General features: G+C 38.8%; 3 protein-coding genes across 4 annotated transcripts; all 3 read right to left on the minus strand.

Moving 5' to 3' along the window:
• Positions 1–266: 266 nt before the first annotated feature.
• LOC131321191 (protein FAR1-RELATED SEQUENCE 9-like) lies at positions 267–5,493 on the minus strand. The gene is made up of 6 exons (XM_058352195.1): positions 4,549–5,493; positions 920–1,017; positions 768–820; positions 550–628; positions 437–462; positions 267–349 (listed from the first exon to the last, which is right to left on the minus strand). The coding sequence occupies exons 1-6, from the start codon at positions 5,491–5,493 to the stop codon at positions 267–269; spliced, it is 1,284 nt and encodes a 427-aa protein (XP_058208178.1).
• Positions 5,494–6,207: 714 nt separating this feature from the next.
• LOC131321192 (protein FAR1-RELATED SEQUENCE 11-like) lies at positions 6,208–6,690 on the minus strand. The gene has a single exon (XM_058352196.1). It carries the CDS (start codon positions 6,688–6,690, stop codon positions 6,208–6,210), a length of 483 nt encoding a protein of 160 aa, XP_058208179.1.
• Positions 6,691–13,151: 6,461 nt separating this feature from the next.
• LOC131319176 (actin-like) lies at positions 13,152–16,734 on the minus strand. 2 transcript variants are annotated; one of them, XM_058349326.1, is made up of 5 exons: positions 16,448–16,734; positions 15,452–15,524; positions 14,748–15,141; positions 13,508–14,121; positions 13,152–13,404 (listed from the first exon to the last, which is right to left on the minus strand). In XM_058349326.1, exons 2-5 carry the CDS (start codon positions 15,509–15,511, stop codon positions 13,339–13,341), a joined length of 1,134 nt encoding a protein of 377 aa, XP_058205309.1. In that variant the 5' UTR covers positions 15,512–15,524; positions 16,448–16,734; the 3' UTR covers positions 13,152–13,338. The 2 variants fall into 2 exon arrangements, with proteins under 2 accessions (XP_058205309.1, XP_058205310.1); XM_058349327.1 differs by having other exon boundaries at positions 16,378–16,453.
• Positions 16,735–17,685: the final 951 nt, after the last annotated feature.

The raw sequence follows: 17,685 nt of genomic DNA on the forward strand, positions 1-17,685 counted from the left end.
TTTATACATAATTTTTGGTGTTCTTCTACTTGTTTGTACATATCCTTCACTTGTCCAATATGCCTATGAATTCTATTCTATTCACTTTTCCATTATTTAGTTGTTGTGAATGTGGCCTGTGAATGGTGATTTAGAATGAGAAATGCCTATCGTGGGCTTATGCATAACCTGATGTGGTGCCTGTTGTTATTGCTGTACTGACTGAGACGCAAGATGTCGGGTTAGGACCAAAAATAGAGGAGATTGTGCCGAATTTTTTTCAAAACCTAACTTTGTGAACGGACACGACACGGACACCGGCATTCCAAATAGTCAATTTCAGCACTTCTAAAACTCAATTTTCCAGCACCTAATGAAGCAAGTGTTACCAACCAAAAATAGGGGAGATTTTGCCGAATTTTTTTCAAAACCTAACAAACACGATACGGACACCGACATTCCAAATAGTCAATTTCAGCACTTCTAAAACTCAATTTTCCAGCACCTAATGAAGCAAGTGTTACCAACCAAAAATAGGGGAGACTTTGCCGAATTTTTTTCAAAACCTACCTTTGTGAACGAACACGATACGGACACCGGCATTCCAAATACTCAATTTCAGCACTTCTAAAACTCAATTTTTCAGCACCTAATGAAGCAAGTGTTACCAACATTGAAACTCAAGATCATTTGAAGCAAGGCTAGTGCTCGGGGCATAAAAAGAACTTTTATACACTGATCAATTCCACCCAAAAAAAGAAAAGAACTTTCTTACATTCAATACCAACATTGAAACTGATCCATGAGAATAACTTTCTTACATTCCATTTCATCCCAAAAACTGATCCATAAAATAAACTTTCTTACAGTTAACATAAAAACTGGTCAATTCCATTACATTCAATTCCAAATTTAAAGCACAATAACTACATTACATTACGAAACAAAGCTAACATGCCAAAATACTCTGAGATCATTCAGAGCAATCTGAGCCTTCCTCTTGGTCACTATCTGAACCTTCCACTTCCTCTTCCAAGTCTATTGAATAAAATTGACAATTAAAAAAAAGACATTAGTAAATAAGAACATCTATGTCCATAAGAAAAATAGAATTAGTAATTGAGTTACCTTTGCTAGTTTTACGCATTGGATTCGAAGGACAAGTTCTCTTATCATGTCCAAATTGAAAGCACATGTGACACTTTCTTTTCTTCTTATTTAATGACATCTTAATACCAATTTTCAATCTTTCGGATTGTGTAACGCCCCTCAATTTTGGTCAGTGAAAATTTCGTTAAATATTTGAATTTTATTTGAATTACTTATTTTCCATTGAAGGGCTATATGATTTCTTATTAATTTTCGTCGTAGTTAAATTTCAGTCGTTGGTTAAACTCTCGACTAGAAAACCTACGTGACCAATTTAGTTAGTTTTCAACCGACTACTTGGAGGAACCAAGCAACCAACTTACCTAGTTACTCGATGAACCTTTTGGACCTTTTAAAACTTTTGAACCTTTTGCCTTTACCCATTGGTCCATAATGGTTAGGGTAATTTTTGTCCATTGGACAATAAACTTTTTTTTAAAAAGTACATGTAGTCTTTTCAAAATTTTATTTTAATAAAAGGTACTTGTACTCCTTTTATCCATTGGTTATTAACTGCAAGGGGAATTATTATCCATTGGGTAATAACCGTTAGGGAAATTAGTGACCATTGGGTAATAGAGTCTTTGACCAAATAAAGTACCGATGTGACTAGGGAACCTTTCAATAAAGTTGATTTGACTTGTACTTTATTATTATTTTAATGGGGAGAATCCTAGTCTTTTTATTTAATTGGGGTACTTGGTACCACACCTATATTTAATATAGGGCTTTTGTCACATGCTTAAAAGTACTCCTTGATTATTTTACTATAAAAGTTTCCTAGTAGCTATTGTCCATTGGATAATAAAAGTTAGGGGATTTATTATCCATTGGGTAAAAGAGTTATTCTTTTAACTAGTCTTTTTTCCTAATTGCCCATGTGATGAAGTACCAAAATTTTATTTTGAAAGTACTTGTTAGCCTTAGTAGCCTTTAATGCCTAATATTCTCCTAAGTACTTTTTTATTATTTTGTATTGGAGTTTTGTACCCAATTGGATTTATTTATTGGGGAGTTGATCTTTCTAGATTACAAAGTACCCTAGTTTATTTATTTAATCAACATGTGCCTTATTGGATTTCTTTAATAGGATTTTTATTTGGAAAATCTTGTACTTGGTACTTTGTATTTATTCTTTCTTGGTTATAGTACATAAGTATATATATATATATATATATATATATGTGTGTGTGTGTGTGTGTGTGTGTGTACCTTTGCACAAGAGAGAGAGAGAGAGAGAGAGAGGAGAGAGAGGCCGAGAGAGGGAGAGAGGAGAGAGAGGCCGAGAGAGAGGGAGAGGAGAGAGAGAGCCGAGAGAGAGATAGGAGAGAGAGAGGGAGAGATTTTGTTGTACTTTCTTGACCTTCCATGATCCTTCCTTGATCTTTCTCCATCCTTGGAGAATCTTTTCCCTAACCAAACTTAACTCCCCATTTGTACTTCCATATTTGTTTTATGACCAAATCTTGTACCATTGTCTCCTTCTTTCCAAACAAATCTCCCAAAGATCAATCCTTGGTACAATCTAGCCATGCAAGCCTACCTTTTAGCCTAACCTAGCCATGCAAGCCTACCAAGTAGCCTTTGATCTTCCATGATTACATGCCATGTGTCAAAATTTTAGGTAGAGAGAGAGAGAGAGAGGCCGGCCATGAGAGGGAGGGAGAGCCCAAGGTTTTGCCTATAAATAGGACCCCATTCCAAGCATTGAACTCACACCTTCACCTAGCAACTTCTCTCTCTAGAAAAATTGTGTTCTTTCTTTGTTTTTTCCTTTGTTCTTGAATTCTTCAAGAAACTCATCCTAGGCCACCACTAAACCGCCACTCGACCACCCTCTCGATCCAAAAGTAGTAGTAGTAATAGTCAAGTAGAAGTTTCGAGAGAAACCTTTCTCTTTCGAAGCTACCGGAGACCACCGTAGGAAGTTACTCCGTCCGACCACCGACGTACTTTCCGTAGCCGACCTACCGCCAAGAAGAACGGTAGATTATCCCTATCTACTACTCCTAATTATATGTAGTTCATCCTTACGTACTTATCGTTTAATTAGAAGTATTCGTATTTTGATCTTTAAGATAGTTATGAGTATGCGTATATGAGTTGCTTGTATTACTTGTGGTATGTGATAAAGCATAAGTGATTTCACTCCAAAGACGTCCGTACATGTGGCGTTGTGCTTTGAATAAAGCATAAGTGATACACTCCAAAGGCGTCCGTACATGTGGCGTTATGCTATAAGTAGTGATTAAGCGTGATAAGTAATATAGAATTTGATGATCCTGTTAGAATGATTTCTGTTTATTTTTGTCCTACCGCGGAGTCTTTGCATGTAACGAGACATGAGAATCGAGAAAGTAGAAACATGACACCTAGGGTGTGATTAAAGGAAATATTTTTTCGAGGAAGGAAATATTTTTGAAACAACATAATGACCGGTTTTGGGTGGCATTATGTGAGTTGTGTGCGTGTGTAAAAGAAACATTTGAAAAGGTTTTGAAATGTTTTGAAAACCGCAATGTGGCCGGACATGGTAGCCCATTGTGTGGTGTGTGTTGAAAAACCCAATGAGAACCCGGAGCGGCGGAATCATTGTGGGGATACTCGGGAACCCGGAGCGGCGAAACCGAGGTTTTTAGATTTCGAAAACCCCAATTGGGAACCCGGAGCGGCGGAACCATTGTGGGATACTCGGGAACCCGGAGCGGCGGAACCGAGGGTTTTGAAATGTGTGCGTTCCCATGGGAACCCGGAGCGGCGGAACCATGGTGAGGTATAGCTTGGTTATCCGCGGTACGGAGCCAATGCAAATGATTTTGAAAGGTTGGGTGTGTAGCTTGGTTATCCGCGGTAGGGAGCCAATGCAAATGATTTTGAAAGGTTGGGTGTGTTTAAACAAAGTGTTTTTTTGAAAGATTGTTTTGTAAATGAAAATGTTGACACGGTCTACGATGAGTCGCGTAGGAGAAATACGAACCTCTTGGACACCAACGATAGTTGATTAACGAATGTGGATGTGTCATTGATTAGCTGCGTATATACTTATCATGTGGAAATTGATGTTGTATTATAGCTTTGTTTATAAGTTATGGGTTAGCGGGTATGGGATTACTCTGCTGAGCTTTGTAGCTCACGGTGTTGCCTTTTTGGTGACCCTGACATATTATATTAGTGGTGACGCTGGTATAATGTGTCAGATTTTGTAGATAATCAGGGTAAGCAGATCATCGTGGAGGCTTTTGGAGCTGAGGAGCTGGCAAGAATGGAGGAGCAGGAGGAGCTGTAGTTAGGAACCCTAGAACCCCTTCCATTTGTGTAAATATTGAACTCGTGTGGAAGTTCTGTTGTAATAAGAGCCAGACTCCATTTGATTTTATGAATAAAATGTCTTCTTAACGTACTCAAAATTCGGGGCATTACAGATTGTGTAGTAGCGGCTTTGCCCTTGACGTCCTTTTTCCTACCCTTGCATTGTGAGATGTTCGGATCCAAAAGCAATATCTCAGCCCGCGATGGCTCGATAGATTTCTCATTATCTTTGTCAGCACAAATTTCAATTGGAGACACCTTAGAAACTTTTTGAATCTTCTCAAATAAATCATTCATACCTTCAATAAAAATTGTGTATGCCCCATTTGATGGGGCGGCCAAACAAGCCAATTTCGTAGCTTCTTGACACATATGGCTAAGTCTTAATGCCTCAGATTCTTCTTTGCCATCGTCATGCACCAATCCTTGGGAATCAATTATCCTAAATTTATTGGCCTTTTGCCTCCATCGTGGAAGAATAAAATGTTCCGGTATTTCATCAATGTCTAGTCGGACAAACACTTTCAAAATGTGCGCACACAATATCCCAACAAACTCAAATTGTTGGCATTCACACTTTCCCTCATAGGTTTGCGAATCCAATGTCACCTCAAACTTTTCAAGTTCATCATATTTTGACTTCATTTCGAAAGATTGAAAACTATTGCCATTTCTCACATTTTCAACTTTGTAGTCAAAGACTTTACTCCATGATTCCTTGAACTTGTTGAAGACGTTTCTAGTATACACTTTTCCCGCATGCTTCAACAAAAATTCATGGTCATTAACAATCCGAAATTTATGTTCGGACTCAAAATCCTCATCATTTTCCCTTTTCACAATCCTATTCAAGGCTTTCTCATACTTCACCACAAATTCTTTGAGATTTGACGTGTGAGTTACAAAACCATCAAAAAATGAGTTAATACCCTCACTACGTACGGTAGTATTCATACCGGCAAAGAATGTACCACGATTGTAAACGGGTACCCATGATTCACGAATATCAAATAACCCTTGAAGCCATTTGTTGCTTTCTAACTCGTTTTCCTTCATCAATAACATCCATCTCCCTTCAAAGTCCTATTTCTTGTATGTCTCCTTAATACATTTTTTGATATCCTTCTTGAATTTCGACCTCTTGTAGTACACTTGTGACAATTTTTCAACAAATTTCTTCTTAATATGCCAAAGACAGAGACGATGACGGGTGTTGGGAAAGACTGTGGCAATAGCTCATTTCATTCCCAAGTCTTGGTCAGTGATCATAGAAGTTGGAGGACGTCCTCCCATAGCGTCAAGCCATGTCCGAAACAACCATTCAAACGTCACCTCTGTCTTGTCTTGTAAAAGTGCACATCCAAACTGTATCGACTGCATGTGATGGTTTACTCCCGTAAATGGTGCGAAAGGCATATCATACTTATTTGTTCGATATGTTGTGTCAAATGTGACCACATCTCCAAAATAATGGTACGCCATGCGAGATCGGGAATCCACCCAAAAAAAATTAACTGCCCTCCCACTTTCATCACATTGAATTGCATAAAAAAATTGTGGATTCTGAGCTTGTTTGTTCTTAAAGTAGTCAAGAACTGATTGTGCATCCCCGCAATCTAGGTCTCTATGCCTCACATTCCTCAAGTGATTGTAGCAGTCCCTACTATCAAAGCCAATGTACTCCCCACCAAAAATTGAAGGAACTTTCGAAATTCCTATACTTTCTTTATGAAATACCTCAATCAAATCCTTAACTGCTTTGGGCATGTTTCAATTTGACTTCATTTTCATCCTTTTAGATGGAGTCACTAGTTGGTGGTTGTGACGTTCATTAAAACCTGTTACTTTCCATTTGTAATTCCATTTGTCAAGCATAATCCGCATATGAGCCTCGCATCCACATTTAACGGTTGAACAACTTTTAACTCTTTTCTTTGATATCACTTTCTCTTCTCCGACTGTCTCATCATTCACTTCCACGATACGCTCCTGCTGATTTCTCGCAACATACTTTCCTTCTTTTCTGCAAACAAATATCACCTTAGTGACTTCATTCGACCGGTTTCGTCCTTTGCCTGAAGCCCGAGTACGAATCCAAAATCCATTTTCTTGACCATAACGTTCGTAGTACTTCCGTGCTTCTTCAATTGTCTCAAAATATATCCCAATTGTCGGTGTTGCTAAACCTTCCACAATATTATCTACAGTCTCGGTATCATCTACTTCGACATCATCTAAACCCACTAACTCCATTGTTCACCCTTCAGTTGCCTGCAAGAAAAAGAAAAGAGATCCATATAGTTATAAGGCAGATGATACTTTTTTGCTTCTTTGTAAAGTAATTAAGATGTGTATTTTTTCTTTTAAGGTCTCACGTTCGATACCTCTCATGTATCATCAACTCTTATGAGTTCGTCTATATAGGGCATTACCCTAATTTTAAACGGGCTACGTGTCAGCAAACGATAAAATTGAGTCCCTAGAAAATAGTCAATGTATGCATAAACTAACACGAATGTCTTTTTCTTTTCTTAATTCAAGTAGTAAATCCTGATTATGTTTCCAATGTTGTTAGGGTTCAACAACATTGGGTGGCACAGCCAAGAGATTTTGAAATACAGTCATATTCACAAGCTACATTAGCCATAAATAGTGAGCTCATGACTCATAGAATTACTCAGGAAATGCTTATAGATATTTAATGATTAGTTGTACTTAACTGCTGCTAATGGTTGGCCCTCCACGTATGTATGTATTTATATTGGTTTATTACCTCATGAAAATCGAATATGAGTATGTCATACATAGGTAAAATCTTTTTGAGATCTAAAGATAAAATCATATTCAACTAAATATAAGGGCTTGGCCCGCTGGTCAAGATCTAGGAATCAATCAAAATTATATAGCAATTTAGCTAATCTATCCTTGTGAATTCGACACTTGGATTTCACTACTAATCTTTTGAGTATGACAGTACAACACGATCACCTCACCTTAATCTACTTTTTGACTTAGGATGACATAATCACCCCGCATGGAGGGGCCTGGGTCACTGAACAATCTCTCCCTAAATCCACTCCAGGTTTTGAATTTGGGCCTAAGAACCGGTTCAAAAGTAAAACTACCTACCCAAAAATGAGACCCAACCCAATTTAGTTTTCTATTGTTAGCCCGTATTCCTCTTTCACGTTGTTAACGTTTTCCATGTATGCGCCCATTTTCGAAAAATGCATTTTTGGAAAATCCCTTCTGTACCTCGAGTAGAGAGGTGGTGGGTCGGCGTCGACGGAGTCTCGTCGGTCGTTGGTTGAAGTGCAGGCGGCGGGGGACTAAGGGGCGTCGGCGGGCATGGGTCGTTGACCAGAGAGAGGGGTCGTCGGGCGGGGGTCGTCAGTGGAGAGAGAGAGGGGCGTCGGCGGCAGGGGACTAAGGGTTGTCGACGGCGGGGGCTGAGCACGTCGGTCGGAGTGGAGGGAGGTGGAGTCGGAGTGGAGGGATGGTCTGTCACAGAGGATGGCTTGTGTCTGACGTGAGAGATGGGAGGAGAGGGGGGAAGAGTGTAATTAGTTTTAAGTATGGGCTGGGATTTAATCTCAGCCCTTGAAATAAAGGGCTGAGATGGGGTGTTTGTTTGGGTGTTTGTTTGGTTGTCTACAAATCCGCCCCCTTCTCCTAAGGACCACCTTAACTTAATAAAATAAGGACCTTCCTTTCCCGATAGAATTTTGATGATCCAAACCGCTCAATGTGTTCAGAACGTGATTTTAAGGGTACCTGCGAGAAATCAACAAAAAAAAATGATCGGAAAGGCTTCATCTGAGTAGGTTTTGTTTGTTTTTTATCGAACGGTTCAAATAAAAACTGCTCAGATGAAGCCCTTCCCGGTCATTTTTTTTGCTGATTCCTCGTAAATACTCTTAAAATCACGTTCTGAACACATTGAGCGGCTCGGATTATCGAAATTCGAACGGAAAATGGGAGGAATGGAGAGGTCCTTATTTTAACTCAAATAAAAACCTCCTTATTTGAAAATGAATATATATATATATATATATATATATATATATATACATACATACAGTCAGTCTCAAATGAGGGAGTCCTTATTTTAGTTAAAATGCAGACCTCCTCATTTCTCCCATTTTTCGATCGAATTTCGATGATCCGAGCCGCTCAATGTGTTCAGAATGTGATTTTAAGGGTACTCATAAGAAATCGACAAAAAAAATGATCAGGAAGGGCTTCATCTGAGCAGTTTTTGTTTGAACCGTTCGATAAAAAATAAACAAAAACTGCTCGGATGAAGCCCTTCCCGGTCATTTTTTTTGCTGATTTCTCGCAGGTACCATTAAAATCACGTTCTAAACACATTGAGCGGCTCGGATTATCGAAATTCAATTGGGAAAGGGAGGTCCGCATTTTATTAAAATGAGGTGGTCCTTACGGGAGACGGACTGTATATATATATATATATCGGGGCGGTTCCGGAGACCATTAAAAAAATCCTTAAAAAACCACCCAAGTTTCCGATCGAATTTTGATGATTCAAGCCACTCAATGTAATCAGAACGTGATTTTAAGAGTGCTCGTGAGAAATCAGCAAAAAAAAATGACCGGGAAGGGCTTCATCCGAACAGTTTTTTTATTGAACTTTATTGAACGGTTCAATAAAAAACTGCTCAAATCAAGCCCTTCCCGGTTAGTTTTTTTGCCAGTTTCTCGCGGGCACCTTTAAAATCACATTCTGAACACATTGAGCGGCTCGGATCATCAAAATTTGATCGAAAATTATGAGATTAAGATTTGGAGGATTTTTTTAAAGGTATCCCGAACCGCCCCGTATGTGTGTGTGTGTGTGTGTGTGTGTGTGTGTGTGTGTATATATTTACAAACTTTTTTTAAAGAAGGGAATTAATTTCTACACTCTCTTTTTTGATAATCACATTCTTTTTTTTGAATTTTTGTATTGAAAGTGTGTATTTTTTTGCTTAAAGACAAAAAAAGATGTGTGAATATCAAAAAAGTGGGTAAAAATCATTTTCTTTGTAGAAATATCCACGGATTGCGCAGGTGACTAATATTTGCAGTTGTGTGTGAGAGCCAAAGAGTGACAAAGTACTGGAGCGATGGACAGTTCCACTTGGTGAACTTGTCGGTTGATTATTTGCAAGGGAGATCTAGAGAGAGAGAGAGAGAGAGAGAGAGAGATGAGTGAGAGAGATTGTTAGATGAATGATGCCTTGATGGATGATGGATGGTGCATGTGGGTGTGATGATGATGGTTACATGGAAAAAGAAAGGGGATTGGTTGGGCCAACCCTTTATGGTCTACAAAAGTGAAGTGAAAGTGGGGGAGGGAACAAAGAAACCTTTCTTTTTGGTTATTCCATTAATCCCACTCTTTAGCCTTTAATAATTAGTGCCATGAGACGAGAATGAGAACCTAGAAAATAAAAAGTATTTTCATCAGGTCACCTCCAATTAATAAAACACTAAAATTCTATGAAAATACTTAAAACTCTAAATTCTGAAAGTGCCTAAACCCTAGGATATCCTATGAAAGTGCCCAAACCTTAAGGTACTCTATAAAAGTGTCTAAACTATTGGATATCCTATGAGAATGCCTAAATCCTATGGTACCCTATGAAAGTGCCTAAATCACTAAAATTCTATGATAGGAAAGTGCACCCTAAATCCCTAGGGTGTTTTAGGGTGACACTTCCATTAATGGTAAATATATTTTGTAAAAAGTGGACTTAGTGATAATTAAGTATTCTATCTTATCTTAATGAGAAATACTTTTGTTTTCTGGACCTGGTAGTAATAATCTCAACCTTTTTCACATGAATCATGGATTATACTATACCATGTACGTAGCTAGAATGGGATACTACATTTTCTCGCGGAAACCCTTAAAATCACGTTTTGAACACATTGAACGGTTCGGATCATCAAAATTTGACCGAGAAATGAGAGGTCCGCATTTTGTTAAAATAAGGGATTCCTTATAGGATCCTGATTGTATACGAGTTTCCTTCTTATAAGGACCTCATTGATTCCAATCGAATTTTGATGATTCGAGCTGCTCAATGTGATCAGAATGTGATTTTAAGGGTCCATACGAGAAATCATAAAAAAAAATTACCGGAAAGGATTTCATCCGAACAGTTCCAAACAATTTTTTACTAAACAGTTAAAAAAATTGCTCAAATCAAGCCCTTTCCGATCATTTTTTTTGACGATTTCTTGCGAGTATCTTTAAAATCACGTTCGAGTACCCTTAAAATCACGTTCTAATCACATTGAGCGGCTCGGATCATCGAAATTCGATCGAGAAAGGGGAGAAATGGAGAGATCCGCATATAAGATCCTTAACTTAAGGTCCTTACCTGAAGATTTCTATTAATATATATGGGAAAGTTTTCTATATATAATATAGCTCTTTCCCTTTTTAAGCTAATTAAGGGGCTGTATAGCTAGCATAAAAAAATGCACTTAATTACTCTTTATCCTAGTTACCTTATGCCCAATGAGGAGATCTGGTACTACTCGTACATGCATTTAGCTAGGTGATCAAGTGAATAACCTAGATCTCACACCGTCAAGGTTTTTTGAGAAGCATATATATAGGGGAGAGCGCAGGAAGGTGATTCGTATATGAGACGTACATAGTGACGGCCATGGCAAGTGAAAAGATGTACAACTCTTGGCACGTCTAGGTAGTATTTTTGGCTTCTATATAAGGCGGAAGTTTGGAGTTTGAGTCTAGGGAGGGACATCGAATCTCCTTTGATTGCTAACCAAACTTAACCGTTTAACCCCCACTAATGCATATAATGTTGACAAAAAATTCAAAAACAAAAAAAATCACTTGTTCAAGAAAATAATCATATGATTGCTGCTAACTGTGTTCAAAAGGATAGAAAAATCGTTCACTTATTAATATATTAGGGAATACTGTGTATTATACTGTGTACATATTATTACAAAGAGTAGTAATTTTTGCACTCCCCTTACTTATATCCTTACTCCTTCCAACGTTGACCAATTGAGGTTCTTTATTCACGTAACGTAGGTTACAAGATTAACAGTTCACATGCATCTTCTATACATCAAAGCATATTGTTAATTCTAAGTTCACATTGTAAAGATAGAAAAACAAGTGTGCAAACGTATAAAGTAGAGTAAAAAAAGAGTGAAAATCAATTACCTTATGCGAAATGTACTCCTATGTGTTTCTAAGAGAAATGACAGGGGTGACCTTACAGTACACAAAGGATGTCTGTATGCAATATGCTCCCTAAAAACTCTAACCCACCAGCTGGGCCACCACAAATGAACAAGTGGTAAATAATAGTAGATCTCATCTGTTGCCAGAGGCTTGCTCATTAGGTTGGTAAGCTGGGCTGTCCTTTTCCTTTATCATTGAAACTAAGGCACCAGGTTAAGTTAAGAGCCCTGTTTTTTTGTTTTGGTACAAGGTTAAGAGCCTTGTAACCCAAATGGGTTGGTCAAGTGGTCTTGATTTGAGACTTAGGTGTTTTCTCTATCCTAAAGTTTCAGGTTCGATTCTTTTTGTCAACAACTCTTGGGGCCATCTCAACCTCCACACGTAAGCGTGTGAAATGAATGTGAGAGGGGCTGTAAGGATTAGTCTGAGGTACAGACAAGCTAGCCCAGGTTACTCTGCATTCCCAAAAAATAATTGTTAAAGAGGCTTGTACACTATGCTATGTGGCCTTAAAAGTCCCGTGGCTCATTATAGTTTCCTCCAGTTACCACCTAATACTATCATGGTCCAATAAAATTGAAAGCCCAAGAAAAAGAGAGAGCTTAACAGCCCCTTTACATTGTGACCATTTTTTTGGCGACAATCAGTAAGGATAACTTTTGACTGCCTGGATGATACTTGTGTTGGAGTCTATTATTTGAAATTGAGGTAAAGTTACTCTAGAACTCACTTGATTTTGATCTTACTCGTGCATGGTAGTGTAATTTTAAGATGCTTTCTAGAGCTGCTGCCCGGAAGCTGTTTACAAACAACTATTTGAAGAAGTAACAACTAGGAACATGGAGATTGTGCAGCTGGTGCTTTCATGTTGAGTTAGTGAGTCTATTTATGCAAACTTTTTGGGACCCCTATGGTTGGAGAGAGCTGTAAACTGGTCTGAAATTCCTGGATCCAAGGTTAGTCCATCAAGCATTCCAAAAATGCACACTCTGGGAGCCTGTTTTCATGTCTGGAATCTATATAGGACTGGCATGTGAAAATTTGTCTTCGGGGTTTAAGCATTCCCATTTGGAGAACAGCCAGCCACCCTTCCATATTTGCTTTCTTTCAGTTCACGCAATGCCAGACAAAGAAACAAATTGTAGGACATATGCGTCTTTGAAAACGTTAGTGCAGAGGAGAGGTTACATATACCCTGGTTTTGTAATCAGTGACCAAAAACGGGCAATTGGAAGTCAAACTCTGGGTTTAAGTACCGGAGAGAGATTCACCACCACCGCCACCTCTGAACTGTTTCTTTTCTTTCTATCTATCCACAAGATGAAATTCATGCAACTCTGAACTCTATATAAATGAGTGCTGTAGATGCTCTAGACATTCGTTTCCTGGTCTCGGATGACCATAGTTCTTATGTCCATGTTTCTTGAATGTACCCCAAACGAAAAACAAATAAAAGCTAAAAACAAAAGGAATAACATGCCAATAGATGGAAACTCCAAAAATTAGGTAAAAATCAAAGAATTTCGCCCGTTCCAACAATTCCTCGCCCTCTAGTCATCAACCCAACAACATATAAATAACAAATGTAGAAAACAAAGGAAGAATGAAAAATCGCAAGCTGCATCGCATATAAATTAGCTTCTTTCTTCAATATTTCTCTTCTGGCACAATCAGAAGCATTTTCTGTGCACAATTGATGGCCCAGACTCGTCATACTCGGCCTTTGCAATCCACATCTGCACTCAAACAATAAATAAGTCCAATGAGAAATCATCTGATAGCAAATCAAAGAGAATTCATGAACGTTCAATGTCTGCTTAAAATGACAAAAGTACAAACCTGCTGGAAGGTGCTGAGAGATGCCAAGATGGATCCTCCAATCCAAACACTATACTTCCTCTCCGGCGGCGCCACCACCTTGATCTTCATGCTACTAGGGGCAAGCGCGGTGATTTCCTTGCTCATCCTATCTGCAATGCCAGGGAACATGGTGGACCCACCACTAAGCACGATATTCCCATACAAATCTTTCCTGATATCGACATCACACTTCATGATGGAATTGTAAGTGGTCTCGTGGATTCCTGCCGCTTCCATTCCAATCATCGACGGCTGGAAGAGGACCTCTGGACAGCGGAACCGCTCGGCGCCGATTGTGATCACCTGTCCATCAGGCAGCTCGTAGCTCTTCTCGACGGAGGAGCTGGTTTTGGAAGTCTCTAGCTCCTGCTCGTAGTCTAGGGCTATGTAAGCCAGCTTCTCCTTCATGTCCCTCACAATTTCCCGCTCCGCGGTGGTGGTGAAGGAGTAGCCGCGCTCCGTGAGGATTTTCATCAAGGCATCAGTGAGGTCGCGGCCTGCCAAATCGAGACGGAGGATTGCATGTGGGAGGGCATACCCTTCATAGATGGGGACCGTGTGACTGACACCATCTCCACTATCCAGCACAATGCCTGCATAATCCAAATACAGGATACAGTGGACACCAGAATCCAGCACAATGCATTGTCTACTGAACTACTATTGAGACCAATCAAAACCATTTCTCTTCCTATATTCTTGGTCATTTTTATGGCAGTCGTGCTCTTTAATGGGATCAACAAATAATAATATGTTCGAGACATTTTCTCCACCAATGAAAAGATCTCAATTACAACTTGTAGAAAGTTTTCCAAACCATTCAACAAAGAATACAATAAAAGATATTGGCTTTTTTTAGACGTCAGGAAAAGACCATGAATATGGAATGGAGGTAGTAAAGTAATTCGTCCTCAACCTTCATGAAAAACCATCACACCGAGAAAATTTAACAAAGACCATATACATAGGCATCTCATGCCTGCATATAGACCATACACTGGAATTGAAGTTCTGGGCCACGAGAATACATAAAACACCTCGAGGGAGCTATCAAAAAATTATATACATCAATCTAAGCTGAAATCATCAGCCATTGTCATCATTCTGTCACGCTGACGTGTATTGACACATTAAGCATGCTGAATTTCAGTATTTGATGGTTTCATACTAAATTCAATTGAAAGCTTTACTACTGGCAATATAATAACTGACAACTTACCAGTTGTACGACCACTGGCATAGAGGGAAAGAACAGCCTGAATAGCAACATACATAGCAGGAGTGTTGAAAGTCTCAAACATGATTTGGGTCATCTTCTCACGGTTAGCCTTCGGGTTCAGAGGTGCTTCCGTCAGGAGAACAGGATGCTCTTCTGGGGCAACACGGAGCTCATTGTAGAAGGTGTGATGCCATATCTTCTCCATGTCATCCCAGTTGCTGACAATACCGTGCTCAATTGGATATTTCAATGTTAGAATACCACGCTTGGATTGAGCCTCGTCTCCCACATATGCATCTTTCTGCCCCATCCCAACCATCACACCAGTATGACGCGGGCGACCTACAATGCTAGGGAACACTGCCCTTGGAGCATCATCTCCAGCAAATCCAGCCTAGCAAATGGTAAACCAATTAGTTCTATCAAATCAGCGATCCCCCTTTCCTCTGAAGTAGAGAGGGATTTTTATATCACCACAAACTGAGACTTAAGCAGTGTTGGATTCAAAACTGGTGCTAGAGATCACCAATTGACTTATTACACTCCTGAGTCCGGACTATGAACTCAAAAAGAATGATATGTTGGCAATATTTTGATATTGTTTGTTTTTTCATTTCTAGATTTTTTAAGGGCGGCAAAGGGGGAGGTTTAGTATGATCAAGCATCTATTCGAAACCTTAAATAGAAGAAATTGCAGCCGATACCTTAACCATTCCAGTTCCATTATCGCACACGAGTGGCTGAATATCCTCAGCATCTGCCATCCTATATTATCTCCTGATAAGAATGCAGATTAAGTGAGAACAAGTACAACACAATGAACATATTTTGTTTAATCAGATTTAATTAACCTAATACTTGATGTACTACCATGTATGATATCACAAATGATTTTGATGTCTGTTCTCTCTTATTCAAAATTCTCCATATGAAAATTATTCGTGAAAGCCGAGAAAATAAGAACGGGGGGGGGGGGGGGGGGGGGGGGGGGGGGGGGGGGGTGGGGGGTGGAGATGTTTCAGCAATTTTTAGTTTTTCTACAATTTGATCTTATGTCACATTTGACCTTAAATCAAACAAACATCTATTCGAACGTTTCACTTCGTTATGATTCCTGTAGTAAGTAAACACAGAAACCAATCAATTTCAATGAATCAATTGGAAACAAAATGCTACAAATCTCATGAAAGTGTTTAAAAATTCACCGAATCATTAGAGTGCACCGACACCAAAACCCGTTCTCAGAAAACACAGAACATGCCAATTCAATGCAACAAAATACTTGATCTAATCTTAACTCAGATGCATTTTCCCATTGCACATCCCATGTTTCTTGTAGACTTTTCCCCCCATCGCATCGTTACAAATAAACACTTCTTTTAAATTTTTTCTGAATAAAAACATCTAATATGAAAGAGAATCTTTGAAAAATATTAAATGGCTACTTTTAACACATATCAGCGGCATGCACAAATAACAGCTAGAACAAACTGAATTACAATGGAACAAACAGGGGATGAAATCAATTATAGTACTATATATCATATCGTAAATTGAGAATCTGGGAAAGCATAATCCAAAATAAACAACGGAAAATGGATTGTAAAATGGATAAAGCAGCGGTTTTAACTGAATCTACTGCGCCAACGCAGAATGGGATCAATCACAATGGCGATGAATGCGATTAGATATTCTCCTACCTTTCTTCTGAAACTCTGGATGTGACGAGAGAGAGAGAGAGAGAGAGAGAATCGGGTCTGGGAAGGATGCGGAGGCGAATGAATGATCGAAACACAAATGGTACCCTTGCCACCCGAAAAGAGGAATGGCTGGGGTTAATATGGAGGGCGAGGGAAGATCAGGGCCGTTTGATTTGGCTTAACCTCTCTGGATGGACGGACAGGAAGACACGTGGATGAATCATTGCGAGTTCTTGAGCCATGGAAAGTGGTGTCACTCTGTCACTTTGAGAAAATAAGAATGCTCAAAGCTAGTCTTGGCTTTAGATGCATGAGTAATTACCATTTATGTAGCAACAACTCATACGATAACATTACCATTCACACGCACTACACTAGAGCAGGTCTTGGCTTTAGATGCCTGAGTAACGTTACCATTTATGTAGCCACAACTCAAACGATAACATTACCATTCACACGCACTACACACTGTGCCCGCTTAGACTATCTACAGTGGTATAATCAAAAAAATGATAATCTAAAGTTGACATATCAGCTTTTGATTATTCACTTAAGAGGTTGCTAAGCTTAACAATATTGAGCTTCACAATGATCACTTCTAGTCCATAATCAAAATAAGGGTCCACTACAAGTTCACTCTCTCTCTCTCTCTCTCTTTCTCTCCCTCTGTTTTCTGCCATTCACTTCCCTCCATTTACCTTTTTTTTAGGCAAAAATATATCGATTTCCTCTCTTAATTTTGGGCAAAATCAGTGACTTTCTTCACTCTTATTATTAATATTTTTTTGGGAGGAAGAAAGTGAAATATCTTAATCCGGCGACGATAGGTTGAATTGTAAATGATTGAGAATATAAGCTTCACTTTTGTAGGGAAATAAAGAGAAATAGTTTGTGTAAAGTGAAGAAGATATAAAGTAGGCGAAAAAAAGAAGAAGAAAATACCAGTTGAAACACGCATGTATACAAATTTTGGAACTAGTTAACTTATGTGGTATGAGATCCACAAATTTTGATTATTGAAAAAGGTTGCTAGTTTTGATTATCCAAAATCCAAAATTTGATTATTTGTAAGAATGTTGCTAAGTTTGATTATATCATTGTGAGCCATCTTTTACACTAACATTATTAACACTAAAAATAATTGATTTTTGATTATACCACTGTGGATGACCTTAGAGGGGTTCTAGCCTTTTCCGCCACTGAACCATGAGACAATAAAAAGTATGTGATGCCCAGGC

This window comes from Rhododendron vialii, chromosome 3a (genome assembly GCF_030253575.1).
Source record: "Rhododendron vialii isolate Sample 1 chromosome 3a, ASM3025357v1".
Classification (NCBI taxonomy): domain Eukaryota; kingdom Viridiplantae; phylum Streptophyta; class Magnoliopsida; order Ericales; family Ericaceae; genus Rhododendron; species Rhododendron vialii.